The 19463-nt window shown below is 43.0% G+C and overlaps 1 protein-coding gene across 1 annotated transcript in view; it reads right to left on the bottom strand.

Annotated features, from left to right (window-relative positions):
* The window catches only part of gga1 (golgi-associated, gamma adaptin ear containing, ARF binding protein 1), a 52576-nt gene that overhangs the window by 16604 nt on the left and 16509 nt on the right, over positions 1-19463 (bottom strand). Inside the window, exons 3-12 of the mRNA XM_068019590.1 lie at positions 18874-18949; positions 17324-17422; positions 11985-12108; positions 10056-10156; positions 8734-8814; positions 7579-7716; positions 5554-5635; positions 4699-4806; positions 2978-3133; positions 1322-1395 (exon numbers count right to left, since the gene is read on the bottom strand). Of these exons, the coding sequence (XP_067875691.1) occupies positions 1322-1395; positions 2978-3133; positions 4699-4806; positions 5554-5635; positions 7579-7716; positions 8734-8814; positions 10056-10156; positions 11985-12108; positions 17324-17422; positions 18874-18949 (1039 nt within the window). The remainder of the gene's footprint in view (positions 1-1321; positions 1396-2977; positions 3134-4698; positions 4807-5553; positions 5636-7578; positions 7717-8733; positions 8815-10055; positions 10157-11984; positions 12109-17323; positions 17423-18873; positions 18950-19463) is intronic.

Raw genomic sequence — 19463 nt, 5'->3', positions numbered from 1 at the left:
CCGCAAGCTTGCTCTCGTATTCTATTTTCCTCTTCTTAATCAATCCCTTAGTCCTCCTTTGCTAAATTCTAAACTGCTCCCAATCCTCAGGTCTGTTGTTTTTTTCTGGCAAATTTATATGCCTCTTTCTTGGATCTAATGCTATCCCCAATTTCCCTTGTAAGCCATGGTTTGGCTACCTTTCCCGTTTTACTTTTGCACCAGACAGAAATAAACAATTGTTGCAGTTCATCCATGCACTCTTTGAATGATTGCCATTGCCTTTCCACCGTCATCCCTTTAAGTAACGTTTCCCAATTCATCACAGCCAACTCGTGCCTCATACCTTCGTAGTTTCCTTTAATAAGATTCAGGACCCTAGTCTCAGAATCAACTACGTTACTCTCCATCTTGATGAAGAATTCCATCATATTATGGTCGTTCATCCCCAAGGGGTCTCGCACAACTAGACTGTCAATTATTCCTCTCTCATTACAGAATACCCAGTCCAGGATGGCCTGTTCTCTACTTGGTTCCTCAATGTATTGGTCCAGAAAAACATCCCGTATACACTGCAAGAATTCCTCCTCGACAGTATTGTGACTAATTTGATTTGCCCAATCTATATGCAGATTAAAGTCACCCAGAATTACAGATGTTCCTTTATTGCATGCATCTCTAATTTCCTGTTTAATGCCATTCCCAACATCACCACTAGAGTTTGGGGGTCTACTTACAACCACCGCTAACGTTTTTGTCCCTTAGTGTTTCTCAGCTCCACCCATACAGATTCCACATCGTCAGAGCTAATATCTTTCCTCACTATTGTGTTAATTTCCTCTTTAACCAGCAATACAACTCCACCGTCCTTTCCTGTCCTTCCTAAATACTGAATACGCCTGAATGTACATTTTCCATCCCTGGTCACCTTGCAGCCATGTCTCTGTAATCTATATCATACCCGTTTACATCTACAGCACAGTTACATGCAGAGTTAAGTTCCCTCGAGTTGGTCTCTCGACAAAATGTCTCAACCCTCAACCTCAATATAGCAATATGAATAAATAATGTTTTTTTTTTAACATTTCTCAGCTAGCAGTGGCTAAGTAAATCCAGATTCTTCCTACATCTGATTGGCTGGTTTGCAGGCTTTGGTTTACCATAATACACAATGAAAATGATTCAACTCTCAGGTGAATAAAAATTATTCAAAGTTGTCATTCTGAAAGATGATTTTTCTTCTTCCTTCAGGAGACATGTTGCCCTCTCTTTTTTGAAATGCTTACAGAACTTCAATGTTAGATGAATAATAATAATGCTGGAATCCACACTATTTTCTTACCTGAAATGCATTCCAGTTGCTTGATTCGAGAGACTGCAATGAAGGTACTGCATTCGGAACCAGATCATTCAGCCCTACAGATAGAGAAATAGAGGAAAGAATTATAGCTGAGGATTTATGCATAGCAGTGCATCTTGGAGATTAAATGTAGCCTACAGATTTGTTGTTTATATCTATCTCCCTCACAACTGCAAGCTGTTCCTGTAACTTTCTAACAGAGCAACCAATAGTATAACAATGCTGTAATTTACCACCGCACATACTTTCTACAATAGACCATTTAGATTAAAAGACTGTACCAAACTATGCAACTATATCTAATAACCTGTTAAAGGTGAGACATAAGCTCCTATTTGTATATAAACAGATCTGATCAGTATCACTTTTTCAGTAACAAACGTGAGCTAAATTTTCCAATTGCATGTTCTTGGTGCGGAGCCTCACCTGCCGGGAAATCGCACATAAGTAGCCTGTGACTTTCTCTCTATTCATTTTAGTTTTGAGGTGATGCTCTGCAGTAGGATCATGCAGCTGGAAAATTGACCCTGATTTACTTTACTTCTCCTTGCACATCCTCCTTCAGCCAGGAGACGAAAGGGATAGAGCAGGATAGGTCTTACAAAGAACTGGCACAGAGAAGACAGGCTAAATGGTCTCCCTCTGTGCTGTGAACTTTTATGGTTGAGACAAGGACAGATTTGGGCCGAGGTCTCCTCAACTAGTTCCAAACGAGGCAAATCCACAAATAGTTAGTCCCTTTACCAGTCTACCAGTTTTCATCTACTAATTCATCTATTGATCTGGATAATAACCAACAATTGCACAATTGAGACAAGTGAAAGTTTGACTGATAGATACCCTTGTGACTCAAAGTTAGGAACAGTTTGATGGGAGCTGAGCATTTAATTACTGCACTTAAATACCCAACCATTTCAACTAGAGCAAAAATGTAATTATAATAGTGCAGTGGCAGCTTACTTGAGTACCAACACATGATATCTTGGACCAGGTAAAGTCTCTAGAATCAAGCCAAACCTACGCTGCACAAGCAAAAACAACTTTCATTTATTTAGCAGCGTTAACGTTGCAAAACGTCCTATGTCGTTCCACCAGAGCGTAATCAAACAAAATTTGACAGTGAGCCGCATAAGGAGATGTTAGGACAGCTGACCGGTTGTACCTAGGCAGCTGAAGGTACAGTTGCCAATGGTGGCGTAATTAAAAATCAGTGATGCCCAACAAGGCCAGAATTGGAGGAGTGCAGAGATCTTGGAGACTCACAGGGCCAGAGAAGGTTACAGAAAGTGGGAGGGGCGAGGCCATGGAGGAATCCGAAAACAAAAATGAGAATTTTAAAACTGAGATGTTGCCAGACCGGGAGTCAATTTAGGCCAGTGAGCAGAGGGATGATAAGTGAACGTGTGACTTGGTGCAAGTTGGGAAACGGGCAGCAGAGTTTTGAATGAGCTCAAGTTTATGGCGGGGCTTATCAGGAGACCACTGGAATAGTCAAGGCTAGAGGTAACAAAGGCATGGATCAGGGTTTCAGCAGCAGATGAGCTGAGACAATTAATAAAAATTCTACACTATCAAGAGGGTATTAAATGTTATGTTTGGCGTGTTTGGAGAGAATCGATTTGTGAAAACAATTCTCACCTAATGACATTAATTCATCATCTAGTAATGATACAGAGCTGCTGAGATCCTGCGCCAGGTCAGGGTTCCAGGTCTGACTGGCAGGGGCAGCAGGGTAAGAAGGAGTGTTTGAGCCAGTATCCAACCCGGTCAGATCCAGTAGAGCAGAACTGCTGGCTGGAAATAATAATAAAAAAAATTAACACGTAAAACATGAGGCATGTAATCTTCTCAGATATCTCTGAGCTACGTTAAAAATTACTGACCTCAATTACATACAGGGCATTTCTTTATTAATTAGTTTGAATCTATTCAACGAACAAGATAAATTATTCTTCCCTCCTGTTTAGGTGCAGCTGCTTATTTGTTGGCATAGAGGCACAAATAATAACCTCTTTATGCAAACGGGCAATTTCAGTATCGCTGCACTTTCAGTGGGAGCCATGCTTATTTTGGAGATAGGGCCACCATTTGGTGCAGCCTCTGCTCCCTTCGAATGCTGGTTACTGCTTGGATCACGTGTTGGTGAATTTACCCTCGAGTCAATGGATTCACCCACAATTGTCACATTCCATTGTGTTCACAAATTAGGATCTGATTAATTCTAGACTGTCTATATATCATGCTTGTGGAATGTCAGAAAATTGAATTGTGTGCTACAAGTTACAAAATCGTTTAGCAAAATAGTTACCACCATTTGTTAGCACTACATAAATGCAAGGAGCCGTTTGGCACTGGTTAAATGCAGATTTAAAATCCCTCTACTCGAACCAACATTGCAACTTGATCCAAATCTCCAAAAGCTGATTCTAATACACCAGTCAACCACCAGCATTTCCAAACCAACTGTTCTTAAAGCCTCCAAGTGAGAATGATGTAGTGCTCGAATATGGGCGGCTTTGAGATTAAAACTCATGTCCAAGTGCTGGACCAAAACTGCCCAAACCTCTTACTTTCTCCTTTGCAGTTTCCCTATGTCATGTGCCTTCACCAGTCTCTGTCCATACATGCTGCAAATAAATACACATCAGTTTGAGGAGCCGACCCCTCACGTCTTTGTGGGGAAGTGACTGGCTTCCTCTCAACATCACTGAAATCAGGAATTCAATCATACAGGAAACTTGCGGACGTGAATCTACATTCCTACCATACTGAATGGTCGGTGTCAAGATTAATTTGGTTGGCTGCACTCTGACCTCTGGGTCAGAAGGTTGTTCGTTCAAGTCCCATACCAGGGTTTCAGCTCATAAATGAGGCTGTTAAGCTTGTGAACTACTAAGGGACTGCTGCATTATCCTTCGGATGAGACACCAAATTACGAACAATCTACCTTCTCTGTTGGTTCCGGAGGGCTTTAAAAGATTCCTTGGCAAAGAAGGGAAGGGAGATCTTCTGGTGTCCTGGCCAATACTTTTCCTTCAGTCAATGCCACCAAAAAGAGATTATTTAGCCACTGATGTTACCACTAGTGGCATATTTCTGAGGCAGGAGGGCTGTCAGTTAACTGCAAAGCAGTTTAAAGCACTCGCAAAAGTTGGTCTGGTGAGATTCACTTTGAGAAGAGACAAGGTGCTTTAAAAATGCAAGTAATATTGTGAGCTGCACGCTACAAGCTGAGAAAGAGGAGATAACATACACAAGAAAAGTTAGAATGAGATACTGTCTGACACACATTGTAACTGTGGGAAGTGCTGCATCTACTACTAGATTTTAGGGGGAAATTACAAGATAACATTACATACCTTTGATGTTTGGCAGGTCAGTCACCCCATTAACTTCTTCCCCCTTCACTATCTTCTTATACATGTTAATGACCTGTGTTAAGTTATCGTTTGCTTGAAGGATTTCAGCTGGCAGCAAAATAAAATACACAGTTGAAACCAAGCTTATAAACTGAAATTTACTTTTAACAAAACCTGTTCACCTACTGCACTTACTACTGTTTTAACTTCCTGTAGTTTACATAAACAGTGGGATCACACAGTCATCCAGCATCTAACAAAAGGCCCGAAACTTAACTGGAAATTGACAGCCGATAAAGTCTGATAAAAATGAGAAGATACACAAGGAGAAAATGCTAGAAATACAAAAGGTGTTCAGTATTGAAAACAGAAAACTTGCTCACTGTTTCAACATTTGTCAACCATTTTTATGCGAATAGTTCTGCTGTGCAATCCCGTTTTTACTTAAACTAATACTGCTCTGTACCACTGTGCATATATGCTATGCATTTTATTTATAATGCACAACATCTTACAGAACTAATGGGAGTTGTATTTATCACTGTCTGTCTCTTTACAGCCACAAGGTCTAAATGGAACGAATTGTGGTCAATTAGAAGCCAATTTCTTACTTTTCTTTCTTTAAAAAAGTGTCCCATATATGTAAACAGTGGAAACACCTATGTATATAGTCACCCACTGCTCCCACATGCATCACATCTACATGCTGTAACAGTAGCCTGTAGCTCATTTTAATAGGATAATCATGGCTGTTTCATATAACTGGATATTTGGTTAACTAGATTTAACACAATTAACAAAGCAAAACTGTGCATGGAAAGTAACAATTTAGATAGGTTTACTCAATTAATTTACCCAGTGCCTCATCATTATCCTCAGTGTCACTGGCCAGTCTGAATAGTGTCGGTCTCATCTTCTCGCATCGCTGGTACAACTCCTGCAGCAATCATGTGTGGAAAAGAAGAATTTAATTAAGAAAAAAAAAAATCAAATATCCCGCAAGTATCCCAGTGCACTGCAGGTTAAAGCAATTAATAAGAGATCACACTTCATAAAAGCATGCAGAGTCAGAATGTGATACTGTCTGACACATATGGGAGCTGCTGTGTCTGAGACACATTATAAGCAGAATATCCTTCACAGCTATTCCCAGTCTAGGCAGATGGGATGAAGAACTTCTCTTGCCATCAGCAATCCTAAACTGATTAGGGCTTCAGGGAGTATTGAGGCAAGACGTCACTATATGACAAACTCTCAAATAATTTTCCCACTGCACCATTTTTCAATTTAGATGCTTGTGGATTACACTATTGAGAATCAGTTCTCATGATTACGTTTGCGATCCTCTATTAGGGACGCCGTCTGAGATTTCTCAACACGTGCACCCCACTAGCTAAAAGAGCGCTTCATCCCTGCAAGAAGCACACTGTACAGTTCAATGATATCTCAGAACTGCCAAGCACATGGAGCGATGATGCAAAGTAATGTGAACGTTTATGTATTTTTGAGCTCTTCAGAGGAAGAGGACATCACTTCTATTCTACCCACTGTTCTACAAACACACTCCACCTCAAGTATAGCATGAGATGTGAAGCTCCTTCAATTCTACCCCAACAAGAAGGAGGAACCCCCTTCTACACCATGCATCATATAGCCTCTCTCAATGTGACTGTCGACTTGTGGGCATACTTCACTACACCTGCGAGCAGCTGGGTTAAGGTGACTCCAATTCATTCCTTATGGCCAAAAGAGGCTCTCATCTGGTTAGTCGAAGCAAAATCAAAATAATGCTTTCACAGGTGAAAGGTAAGTGCGATAACCCCATAAACCATACAAGGCAGTTCCTAACATAATACAATTCATACATGATATTCATTTTTATATTTGCACGTATGCCATTGAACAGTCAGTCAAATGTTACAAATGGTGGATTAGAATCAGCATTGTTCCTAAATCAATCCAAGTCTCAGTGAATATAAGCTCAATCATCAGTAAGGTTTTGCTAAAGTGCAACAATCGAAGTCAGCGCCTGCCAAGTGAAGTATGCCTCTACTCTGCCTTTTCCTTTCTCATCACTGACCCTTTGCTTTGTTTATTTTATCTGTACCTTTGTTTTCAAATCCCTCCATGACCTCACCTCTCCCTACCTCTGTAACCTCCTCCAGACCCACAACCCTCCAAGATCTCTGTGCTCCTCCAATTCTGGTCTCTTGCATATCCTCAACTTTCACCGCTCCACCACTGGCACCTGAGCCTTCAGCTGTCTGGGCCCTAAATTCTGGTATTCCCTCCCTAAACCTCTCTGCCTCTCGGTCCTCCTTGAAGACGGTCCTTAAAACTTATCTCTTTGGCCGTCACCTGTTCCAATATCTCCTTATGTGGCCCCAGTGTCAAATTTTGTTTGATTACACTCCAGTGAAGTGCCTACATTAAAAGGTGCTATATAAATGCAAGTTATTGTTGCCAGTTGATGAACGTGAAACTGTTCCAAGAGGTTACACAGAGCTACATTGTTCTTGCTGAGTTGTATGGGAACGCTGTACTTCCACGAGGATGATACCGACTCTCAAACTACAGAGGCCATTAGGAGCACCACACCACTGTTAAGGTGTATCTAGTTGATGCATGTTGGGCCTGACACACTTCATAAGCCTACTGGCACTTAGGGTGAGTCCATCATACATAACTAAACAGCATAACATAACAACATATCAGGATCTAATTAGAAAATCACATTCAGGTGAGGCAGTCTCAATGGCTCAAAAGTTTTTTGTAAATCATGTGTTATATCGACAATGGGTGCAAGTTCCATTCTCCAGATGTTGATGCCTCTCACCTTATCGAACAGTGTATGCACAGCGTTTCTTCTTCCCCACTCACCTTCATTATTTCTTCATTACTCTCAGACGTTTCATCTTTGCTGTAATTCTCCAGCATCTCACTCAGAAGTTTAACATTGTTGTTCACCTCTTCAATTGCATTCACTCTTTTAGAAATCTTCTCCATTCTTTTCTGGTCCTAAGGATTTAAAGATTAGGCTCGGATTATCAATACAGCCTTCTCCACAGGTAGCACATCTTTACTCAATTGTTAGCGGTGAGAAAAGGAAAAGAGAAATTGAGGAAGTTGGGGTGTAGGTGGGGATTTGGCTAGATCAGTAGATCTCACTTTTGAGATGGAGTTCAACTCCTAGCTAGAGTGACGCCATTAAAGGCTCTTCTGGCTGCAAGGGGAATATATAAAGCGAGTTTGGACAGTCTCAAAGAATGTACCCATACGGTAAAATGGCAAACTATTTGGCACTAACTGGCAATCTCACTCAAGAGGCCAACGGATGACTGACTGAGGACACAGCAGAATGTCTCAGTACTGCAGTAAGGGATGCTCCTCTGAGGCTAAGGGCTACAGTGAGGGCTACTCGTCTGCACCTGATCAGAGTTTTTAAACATTATTTATTTGTTCATTCACGGGATGTGGCATCGCTGACAGGGCCAATATTTATTGCACATCCCTTACTGCCTTTAAGATGGTGGCGAGCCACCTTCTTGAACTGCTGCAATTCGTGAAGGTGCTCCCAAGGTGCTCTTAGGTAGGGAACTCCAGGATTTTGATCCAGCAATGAAGGAACAGCGCTATATTTCCAAGTCAGGATGGTGTGTGACTTGGTAGGGAGGCTTGGAGGTGGTGGTGTTCCCATGCACCTGCTGCCCTTGTCCTTCTAGGGGTTACAGACTCGATGGGCTGAAGGGCTTCTTCTGCACTGTATTATTCTGTGATACAGACTGTGGGCTTGTGAGGTGCTGCTGAAGCAGCCCTGGTGAATTGCTGCTGTGTATCTTGTAGATGTTATATACTGCAGCCACGGTACTTGTCATGGAATGGAAAATATTCCACTCTCCAGCACTAGCATCTCCACATCATGAGACAAAGAACGATACGAAAATAATTGCTATATTAAAAATAAAAACAGACTTTAATCTCCACTTTACACTTTCCAGACAGCTGGCAAGCCAGGATCTGGGGAACAAGACCCACCTCTTGGACCATCTCCTTGATTAGCTGATTTGCTGCTCGGAGGTCCTCTGGGTGATTGCTCTTCAGGAGTCTGGCCAATAGCTAAAATATATAATTGCACAAATCAATCCAATGTCACGTAGTATCATAGAATCTTTACAGCACAGAAAGGCCACTTGGCCCATTCTAATCCCACCTTCCAGCATTTGGTCCGTAAAATTGCAGATTATGGCACTTGAGGTGCATATCCAGACTTCTTTTAAAAGTCGGCTGAAAACTGGCTCAGGAACCTTCTTTGGTACTTCCCTCCCAGTCAATACAAAACACAGAACAGTTCAGAGGCACTTTAAATATCACATGCTATTGTGTGATCATAATACTAAAGCTTTCCCAGTAGCTATCAGATGGTGTATTACGTAACTATAGAATACCATCTAGTGATGAAAATGAACATTACAACAGCAATATATATTAACTGGGCCATTTTCTGATCAACTGAGTGAATGGGCTGTGATTGTGCTACAACTATGAAGTTTCTATATTACAACAGTGATGACACTTCAAAAGTACTTTATTGGCTGTAAAGTGTTTTGAGAAGTCCTGAGGTTGTGAAAAACATTATAGAAATCCAAGTCTTTCTACTTTATTTTTCACGAGAGCGCATGGAGTGCATCTGTTCATCTGACACTCAACTGAAGAAAAAACATTATTGCTACAAGGGAGCGATTCCAAAGTTATTATTTTACCTCAAGATTCAGATCATTTAAAACACCTCTAAAGATTACAGACTTTTCAGCTGCAAAAACCAGTACAAATTCTGGAATCTCATATAATAGAAATTAAATTAGTCTTATTCAGGCACTATATAGTAGTGGTCCTGCTCAAGAGTTTCAGTTCTGGACACAGTAACAAGACACAAGTACTGGCCGATACATTAAAAAGCTTACACCTGCTCACACTTCCCGTCAGTTTTCGCACCAACCTTTTCCATGTAAAGCAGAAAAATTGCGATGCCCCAACCAACTCTACTTCTCTGCTTCCCAAACTGTACCCTAACCATATAAATATGAAATTAGCACTTAAAAAGGGAGACTGAATTTTCTACACAGCATGGTCTGACTAGACCATCCTCTAACCCTACTTCACCTGAAGATCAATGTATCCATTATTTTTATTTTGAGTGCGCGGGCGATTTCTTGAATTGCACAGCCTTCTTGAAATGTTTTGGGTGGCCACATATGCACAGTAATTTGAAGAGGCAGCTCAGAGGGACCATTGCTGCAGACTACACCTAGTCTTGCCTTAGTTTGAACAATGCCGAGACGCTGAGATCGATGAGTTACCTTAGATTTTTCCTCATCTTCAAACATAGCATTCTTTGAGCGTGGAGGGGGTGGGGGAAGAGGTTCGTCATCAGGTAACACCGGATCCTGTTTTATAATTCCTGTGGAATGGGGGGACAAAATAGTAAACAGAAAACTCACTGAAAACAGCCAAACTTTTTTCACACAGATGAGTAGCATGAGCAACACAACTTCACGGGCAAGTACAGGGTCACTAGCAGCACTGGACAGGCTAAAAAGCAAAGCCACTCGTGAGCTTGCTAATATCAGCACAGCTCTTTCTCTATCTCCAATCCACAACAATTTATGTCTTTGCCTTTCCTCTCTTTGCTGAATAAGTCTGTGCTCGCTGATTTGTTCCCAACATCCTACTCTCGTTAAAATTCAGACTGTTTTATATACAACTTTATAGCAAGAACTCATTTTAACCTTTTTTTAATGAAAGCATTATTTAAAGTAAAAACAATATTTTCAATACTAATCAGCAACTGCACTTGTCTTCAGTTCAAACACTTTTCTTGAAAGCACACATGATGCATTCATTTTGTCGGAGGCAGTTTCTTAACTCGAAGCTTCCTTCACGTTTCAGTCAAATTACGTGATAACAAGGGACTGTTTGCAGCCACTTATTTCTGCTCAAAGGGAAGTTTCTGCCAAAGCCATTTGGACCCATTTACGTGCAGGTTAATGGTGACCAGTGGGCAATTTCTGACTTCTCTAAAACCATCATATTTGACAAAAAAAAAAATGACCAACCAACTGTATTCTGCAAGAGGAGATCCATTGCAATTCGCTACCTGACTAAACAGGAGACCTGGTGTCCAAGGTGAAAAATCCACCCAACAACCATGAAAGCACCTGAAACTTGGAATTTCACATGGCTTAGTGCTGACTATCAGCTGTAAAACCAAAAGTCTGATCCAGACACGTTGGTGAGCAATTACATAGAAAGTACAGCACATTTGGCCCATCGAGTTCATTCCAGTGTTTATGCTCCACACAAGCCTCCTCTCACCCCTCTTCATTTAACCCTATCAGCATAATCTTCCATTCTTTTCACCTTCATGTGTTTATCCAGCTTCCCCTTAAATGCATCCCTGGTATTCACCTCAACTACTCCTTGTGGTAGCGAGTTCCACATTCGAACCACTCTCTGGGTAAAGAAGTTTCTCCTGAATTTCCTGTTGGATTTATTAGTAACTATCTTATATTTATGGACCCGAGTTTTGGACTCTACTGCATTTGGTAACATCTTCCCCAGGAAGCCCTTTAAAGAACTCTATTAGGTCACCCCTCAGCCTTCTGTTTTCTCGAATAAAGAGCCCTAGCCTTTTCCACCTTTCCTGACAGGTATAATTTCTCAGTTCTAGTATTATTCTTGTAAATAGGTGCAAGAGTTTAGTTTAGTTTAGAGATACAGCACTGAAACAGGCCCTTTGGCCCATCGAGTCTGTGCTGACCATCAACCACCCATTTATACTAATCTTACAATAATCCCATATTCCTACCACATCCCCACCTGTCCCTATATTTCCCTACCACCTACCTATACTAGGGGCAATTTATAATGGCCAATTTACCTATCACCTGCAAGTCTTTGGATGTGGGAAGAAACCAGAGCACCCAGCGAAAACCCACGCAGACACAGGGAGAACTTGCAAACTCCACACAGGCAGTACCCAGAATTGAACCCGGGTCGCTGGAGCTGTGAGGCTGCGGTGCTAACCACTGCGCCACTGTACTGCGGCTTAGTGCAGTCATGCAGTATGTGTACAGGGCATATATTGATAGTGGCTGTTGGAATAATTGTGCAGATTGGTACTATAGCATTGCACAGTTCAAGATCAGGATGTTTTGTTAGAGGTAGCGGCAGCTTATAGCAAAGATACCACTGGTGGCCTACACGCTACTGGAACGGAATGAACCAACCTTGTTTTTTAAGCATGTGATAGGCCTCCGTGATCTTCAGCTCATCTGGTAGACCCACTGTCCAGCTGAACATCAATTCTAAAACTTTAGTTTTGACTTTCTCAGAAGCTCGTGTTCCCAGATACTGATGAGGAAAACACAAAAAAGAACAGGTTAAAGCACTCCTTAATAGCAACATTTGAAGTAGAATTCCTAACAGTGCAACTCAACAATTAAGAATTTGCTTAAAAGTTAGCTTCACATCGGCTTTCTTAGTCACAGATTTATCAGGGACAATATTCCGAACTTCCTGTAGCTTGTAAAGCGATGAGTTGGGTAATTATTTTTTTATTCGTTCATGGGATGGGCATTTGTTGCCCATCCCTTGAGAGGGTGGTGGTGAGCTACCTCCTTGAACCGCTGCAGTCCATGTGGGTAGGTACACCAACAGTGCTGTTAGGAAGGGAGTTCCAGGATTTTGATCCAGCGACAGTGAAGGAACGGCGATATAGTTCCAAGTCACGATGGTGTGTGGCTTGGAGGGAAACTCACAGGTGGTGGTGTTCCCATGCATCTGTTACCCTTGTCCTTCTAAGTGGTAGAGGTCGTGAGTTTGGAAGATGCTGTCTGAAGAGCCTTGGTGAGTTGCTGCAGTGCATCTTGTAGATGGTACACACCGCTGCCACTGTGCGTCGGTGATAGAGGGAGTGAATGTTTGTGGATGGGGTACCAATCAAGTGGGCTGCTTTGTCCTGGTTGGTGTTGAGCTTCTCGAGTATTGTTGGAGCTGCAACCATCCAGGCAAGTGGAGAGTATTCCATCACACTCCTGACTTGTGCCTTGTAGATGGGGGACAGGTTTTGGGGCGTCAGGAGCAGCGAGAGCGGCGGCAGCGAGAGCGGGGACAGGCGAGAACAGCCGGGAGGTAAAAGGCGCCGAAGCCAGAGACCAGAAGCAGCAGCGAGAGCGCTCTGTTCTGTGGACCTGCTTGACCAGCAAAAATTGAAGTGTGACGTCACAGGAGAGCTGGTAAGTGATTGGTGGGTATTTTTTTTTTCTTCCGTTTGAGCAGCGGGAGCGGTGAGAGCGCGAGCCAGGAGGCAGCCGGGAAGGTAAGTTGAGCTATAAAGTACTTACCTCGTGATTCGGCAGGCATGGACATGGGGACTGCTGGGTAAGTGAACTTATATATTCGGGCAGATTTTGGAAAGGTGCAGAAGTAACAGGGTTGTTATCATGGGTGACTTCAACTTCCCTAATATTGATTGGAACCTCCTTAGTGCAAATAGTTTGGATGGAGCAGATTTTGTCAGGTGTGTCCAGGAAGGTTTCCTGACTCAATATGTAGATAGGCCGACTAGAGGGGAGGCTATATTGGATTTGGTGCTTGGCAACGAACCAGGCCAGGTGGCAGATCTCTCGGTGGGAGAGCATTTCGGTGATAGTGATCACAACTCCCTGACCTTTACTATAGTCATGGAGAGGGATAGGAGCAGACGGGATGGGAAAATATTTAATTGGGGGAGGGGGAATTACAATGCTATTAGGCAGGAACTGGGGAGCTTAAATTGGGAACAGATGTTCTCAGGGAAATGCACGACAGAAATGTGGAGGTTGTTTAGGGAGCACTTGCTGCAACTGCTGGATAGGTTTGTCCCGATGAGGCAAGGAAGGGATGGTAGGGTGAAGGAACCTTGGATGACAAAGAGATGTGGAACAGCTAGTCAAGAGGAAGGAGGAAGCTTACTTAAGGTTGAGGAAGCAAGGATCAGACAGGGCTCTACAGGGTTACAAGGTAGCCAGGAAGGAACTGAAGAATGGACTTAGGAGAGCTAGAAGGGGACATGAAAAAGTCTTGGCGGGTAGGATTAAGGAAAATCCCAAGGCGTTCTACACTTATGAGGAACAGGAGGATGGCCAGAGTGAGGGTAGGGCCGATCAGGGATAGTGGAGGGAACTTGTGCCTGGAGTCGGAGGAGGTCGGGGAGGTCCTAAATGAATACTTTGCTTCAGTATTCACTAGTGAGAGGGACCTTGTCGTTTCTGAGGACAGCGTAAAACAGGCTGATATGCTCTACAGGTTGATGTTAAGAGGGAGGATATGCTGGAAATTTTGAAAGACATGAGGATAGATAAGTCCCCGGGGCCAGACGGGATACACCCAAGGTTATTACGGGAAGCGAGGGAAGAGATTGCCGCGCCTTTGGCGATGATCTTTGTGTCCTCACTGTCCATTGGAGTAGTACCAGATGATTGGAGAGTGGCAAATGTTATTCCCTTGTTCAAGAAAGGGAATAGGGATAACCCTGGGAATTACAGACCAGTCAGTCTTGCGTCGGTGGTGGTGGGCAAACTATTGGAGAGGATTCTGAGAGACAGGATTTATGATTATTTGGAAAAGCATAGTTTGATTAGAGATAGTCAGCATGGCTTTGTGAGGGGCAGGTCATGCCTCACAAGCCTTATTGAATTCTTTGAGGATGTGACAAAACACATTGATGAAGGAAGAGCAGTGGATGTGGTGCAAATGGATTTTAGCAAGGCGTTTGATAAGGTTCCCCATGGTAGGCTCATTCAGAAAGGAAGGAGGCATGGGATACAGGGAAATTTGACTGTCTGGATACAGAATTGGCTGGCCCATAGAAGACAGAGGGTGGTAGTAGATGGAAAGTATTCAGCCTGGAGCTCGGTGACCAGTGGTGTTCCGCAGGGATCTGTTCTGGGACCTCTGCTCTTTGTGATTTTTATAAATGACTTGGATGAGGAAGTGGAAGGCTGGGTTAGTAAGTTTGCCAATGACACAAAGGTTGCTGGAGTTGTGGATAGTGTGGAGGGCTGTTGTAGGTTGCAACAGGACATTGACAGGATGCAGAGCTGGGCTGAGAAGTGGCAGATGGAGTACAACCTGGAAAAGTGTGAAGCGATTTATTTTGGAAGGTCGAATTTAAATGCAGAATACAGGCTTAAAGACAGGATTCTTGGAAGTGTGGAGGAACAGAGGGATCTTGGGGTCCACGTCCATAGATCCCTCAAAGTTGCCACCCAAGTTGATAGGGTTGTTAAGGCGGCGTATGGGGTGTTGGCTTTCATTGACAGGGGGATTGAGTTTAAGAGCCGCGAGGTTATGCTGCAGCTCTATAAGGCCCTGGTTAGACCACACTTGGAATATTGTGTTCAGTTCTGGCCGCCTCATTATAGGAAGGATGTGGAAGCTTTAGAGAGGGTGCAGAGGAGATTTACCAGGATGCTGCCTGGACTGGAGGACATGTCTTATGAAGAAAGTTTGGGGGAGCTAGGGCTTTTCTCATTGGAGCGAAGAAGGATAAGAGGTGACCTGATAGAGGTGTACAAGATGATGAGAGGCATAGATAGAGTGGATAGCCAGAGACTTTTTCCCAGGGTGGAAAGGGCTATCACCAGGGGGCATAATTTTAAGGTGATTGGAGGAAGGTTTAGGGGAGATGTCAGAGGTAGGTTCTTTACGCAGAGAGTGGTGAGTGCGTGGAATGCACTGCCAGCGGTGGTAGTAGAAGCAGATACATTAGGGACATTTAAGCGACTCTTGGATAGGTCCATGGATGATAGTAGAATGAAGGGTATGTAGGTAGTTTGATCTTAGAGTAGGTTAAAGGGTCGGCACAACATCGTGGGCCGAAGGGCCTGTACTGTGCTGTACTGTTCTATGTTCTATGAGTTACTCGCCACAGAATTCCTAGTCTCTGACCTGCTCTTATAGCTGCTGTATTTATATAGGTATTCCAGTTCAATTGCTGGTTAATAGTAACGCCAAGAGGTTGATAGTGGGGGATTCAGCGATTGTAATGCCATTGAATGTCATGGGGAGATGGTTAGATTTTCTCTTGTTGGAGATGGTCATTGCCTGGCACTTGTGTGGCACAAAATTTACTTGCCACTTATCGGCCCAAGCCTGGATATTGTCCAGGGGTCTCGCTGCATTTCTACACGAACTACTTCAGTATCTGAGGAGTCATGAATGGTGCTGAACATTGTGCAATCATCAGCGAACATCCCCACTTCTGACCTTATGACTGAAGGAAGGTCATTGATGAAGCAGCTGAAGATGGTTGGACCGAGGGCACTACCCTGAGGAACTCCTGTAGTGATGTCCTGGAGCTGAGATGACTGACCTCCAACAACCACAACCAAATCTTTTGTGCTAGGTATGACTCCAACCAACAGAGGGTTTTCCCCCTGATTCCCAATGACTCGAGTTTTCTAAAGGCTCCTTGATGCCATACTTGGTCAAATGCTGCCTTGATATCAAGGGCAGTCACTCTCACCTCACCCCTCGAGTTGAGCTCTTTTGTCCATGTTTGAACCAAGGCTGTAATGAGGTCAGGAGCTAAGTGGCCCTGGCCGAACCCAAACTGAGCGTCACTGAGCAGGTTATCGCTAAGCAAGTGTTGCTTGATGGCACTGTCGATAACACCTTCCATCACTTTACTGATGATCGGGAGTAGACAGATAGGGTGGTAATTGGCTGGGTTGGATTTGTCCTGCTTTTTGGGTACAGGACATACTTGGGCAATTTTCCACATTGCAGGGTAGATGCCAGTGTTGTAGCTGTACTGGAACAGCATGGCTAGGGGCGCAGCAAGCTCTGGAGCACAGTTCTTCAGTATTATTGCCGGAATGTTGTGAGCGCCCACAGCATTTGCACTATCCAATGCCGACATTCGTTGCGTGATATCATGTGGAGTGAATCAAATTTGCTGAAGACTGGCATCTGTGATGCTGGGGACTTCAGGAGGAGGCTGAGATGGATCATGTGAGATGGATGGGAATGCAAACTTAGCTCTTTTGAATTATTTTTTGACCTTCTGGACATGTTACCCACAATGCAGCCAACAGTGCCAGCAGCCAATAAAGGAGTGTTGGCCATCCATTTAGTGCTGGCCATCTTTTCAGCACCTGGTGAGCGGCATATGGGACAGGGTGGCATTGAGCATCTTTTAGGATTTCCAAGTGGGACTTTCAAGTGCCAATTCCAAACAGGCATTGTGAGACTAGACTGTCAATCTGGTACCCCTGACTCATTTTGGCGTGGCACCCGAATTTAATACTTTTTGGAGTCCTCGTGAGCTTTTTGCACAGGCTTCCAGGACCCTTCATGCTGGACAGCAACAAAGACACACAACAGGTAATTCAAGCCTTGAAGGCTTCTATACCCAATAATATGCATCATCAGCCCCACTGTGTCCACATTCCGTCACAAAAGTTTGTTATTTAGGCAGGAGAATCACGTGGCAGATGTGTAACTTATGGATGACTCATTCATCTATTTTCCATCACGTTACAAGAATGCTACAAGATTACGGAACCACCTGCGTCAGACTTACCTTGGGCGATACCACTTTGATTAATTCATTCAAAAACCTGAACTTCCCTACTTCGTTATGAAACCTCTTCCCACAGTTTTTCATACACGTCTCCAAGACCTGAATAAAATTCAAATAGAGAGGATTTAAATTTCATTGACAGATGAAACGGAACTGTTTTTAAAACCTACATTTGTTTTTCATCTATCTTTTATTGCACTTTTACTTCATAAAGAAAAACACGTTGCGTTTTCTCCCCTCTGCTGAAGTTCCATGGGGGAATCTCCCTTTCGTCTTCCATAACCTTGGCATAAGAGTAGAGGAAACCTGGGAAACAGTGCAAACGCTACTCACCCAGAGTTTCCTCAAAGTTACGGATGATGAAGGGGAAAGTCCTTGCGGAAATCCAGCCCCAATCGATGCTTTGCTGAGAACACCGTTTCTTGGGCATTATTTGCCTCTGGTGGCTGATCCTCGTGGCTATTCCTCACCTATATCTTTGGTCAATGAATATTACGGGCCATTCAGCTGTGGGCAGCGCTACAGTCAAGTCATATCCTGTCCTTGTTCAGCGCATGCACTTCTAGTAGCAAGCACGAATAGCAATCCTGTCTGATTTTCCTCCTACAAAACCAGCTCACTGGGATCAAATCTAACGCCTTTTGATCTGAAGTGGTCAGAGACAGAAAATGTACCTTTGAGCCATTATGGCGTAGCGGGTAGCTCAGAGTACATTGCCGTAGTGTCAAAACTTGCAACATGGGGTCTCAATTAAAAATGAAATGCTCTTAAAAACTCTTACTTGGTTAGAGATATCACAGCCTACATTTTCTGATCGGGATTATGCTATGCTGGCAGGACCCCATTTAAAATAATGTTAAATCGAAAACCCTAGGCTTGCGGTTTGGCTTATCCTTGCAGTGCTACAGAAACCTGACCATCTGCAAGGAGCTGTTCATGTAACAACGATGGAATGATTAGCGAGCGACTCTGTGCCAATTAATACCTGGATGTTGAACAGAAGGTCCCAGGATTGTAATAAAAAAAAACACAATCTCATAAGCCAAGTGCACAGTAGGTTCTGAATTTTGATTTGGTGACATTTCTAGAGTGACATTTAGGACCAAAAAGGATGCTTATCACACCATGCTGGTGACAGACTTTTATTGCGAATGTCAATGAACATCTCAGCTCAGTAATTCTCATCAGTTTTTATAGATTGTGTGGGGGTCTTGAACAGGTACCAAAGGACAATAAAAAGGATGATACACATAGGAGAAATCTTTTAACATTCTCCTCAACCGCAACTACTTAGTGCTGGGGTGTGTGGGATATTTTCTTCGAATGCTGCCCTAAATAAAATTCAAAATAATGTTAAACCGTATTTTTTATTTATTTTTTTTGAAAAGCATTGGTTCTGTAAATTCTATTCTAAAATGCTTAATTCTAAGAAAGTATATATTTTTTTAAAAATCAGAGGTTACAGGCTTCAATACTGCATAATTTTGATAGCTGTCAAGGTCATTTAATACTCAAAAGGGATTTAGACAAAGAGGTACAATAGATCTTACTGTCAAGGCCTGAACAGCTTCCCATTCCTGAGGGGACTGGATCTTATGTGCCAGAAATCTTGTGGCAAGCTGGGGTCTGAAGGAAGATGAGGAAATACACAGAATTATGCATTATGTATGTCACAGGAGGGAAAGCACAACATAGCTCCACAAAAAGTGGAGCAGAACGTTAAAACAAAATTGAAGTTTACATTGTCTCAACAGTACTTTGAATTAAGAAATAATCTGTATGCACACTTTAAAATAACACAGAAACAGGCCATTCAGCCCAACCAGTTTACCTCTATATTTATGCTTCACATGGGCAAATACTTCTAATTGCATTCACCCACTTCTGTTCCCCAAATCCCTTCAACCCCTTTGTCTTCATCCACCTATCCAGTCTAATCTTGAAGGTCGACAGTTTTTACCTTGACACCTTGGAAGTGAATCATACAGCCTCAGTTCTAGTTCCATGGGTCCCAGCAGCACCCTTTACCTCACCGACCAGCAGCAGTTGTTTAAAGCAACGAATTCCAAAAGAGATCAGTCCCGAGTGCACTGCAAAACTAGGCTAGACGAAACTGTGTAAATATGATGGTATGCCCTCC

This window comes from Heterodontus francisci, chromosome 41 (assembly GCF_036365525.1).
Source record: "Heterodontus francisci isolate sHetFra1 chromosome 41, sHetFra1.hap1, whole genome shotgun sequence".
In the NCBI taxonomy this organism is placed as follows: Eukaryota; Metazoa; Chordata; class Chondrichthyes; order Heterodontiformes; family Heterodontidae; genus Heterodontus; species Heterodontus francisci.
The sequence above is the reverse complement of the archived record's forward strand: the minus strand, read 5'-3'. Positions and strand labels throughout refer to the sequence as shown.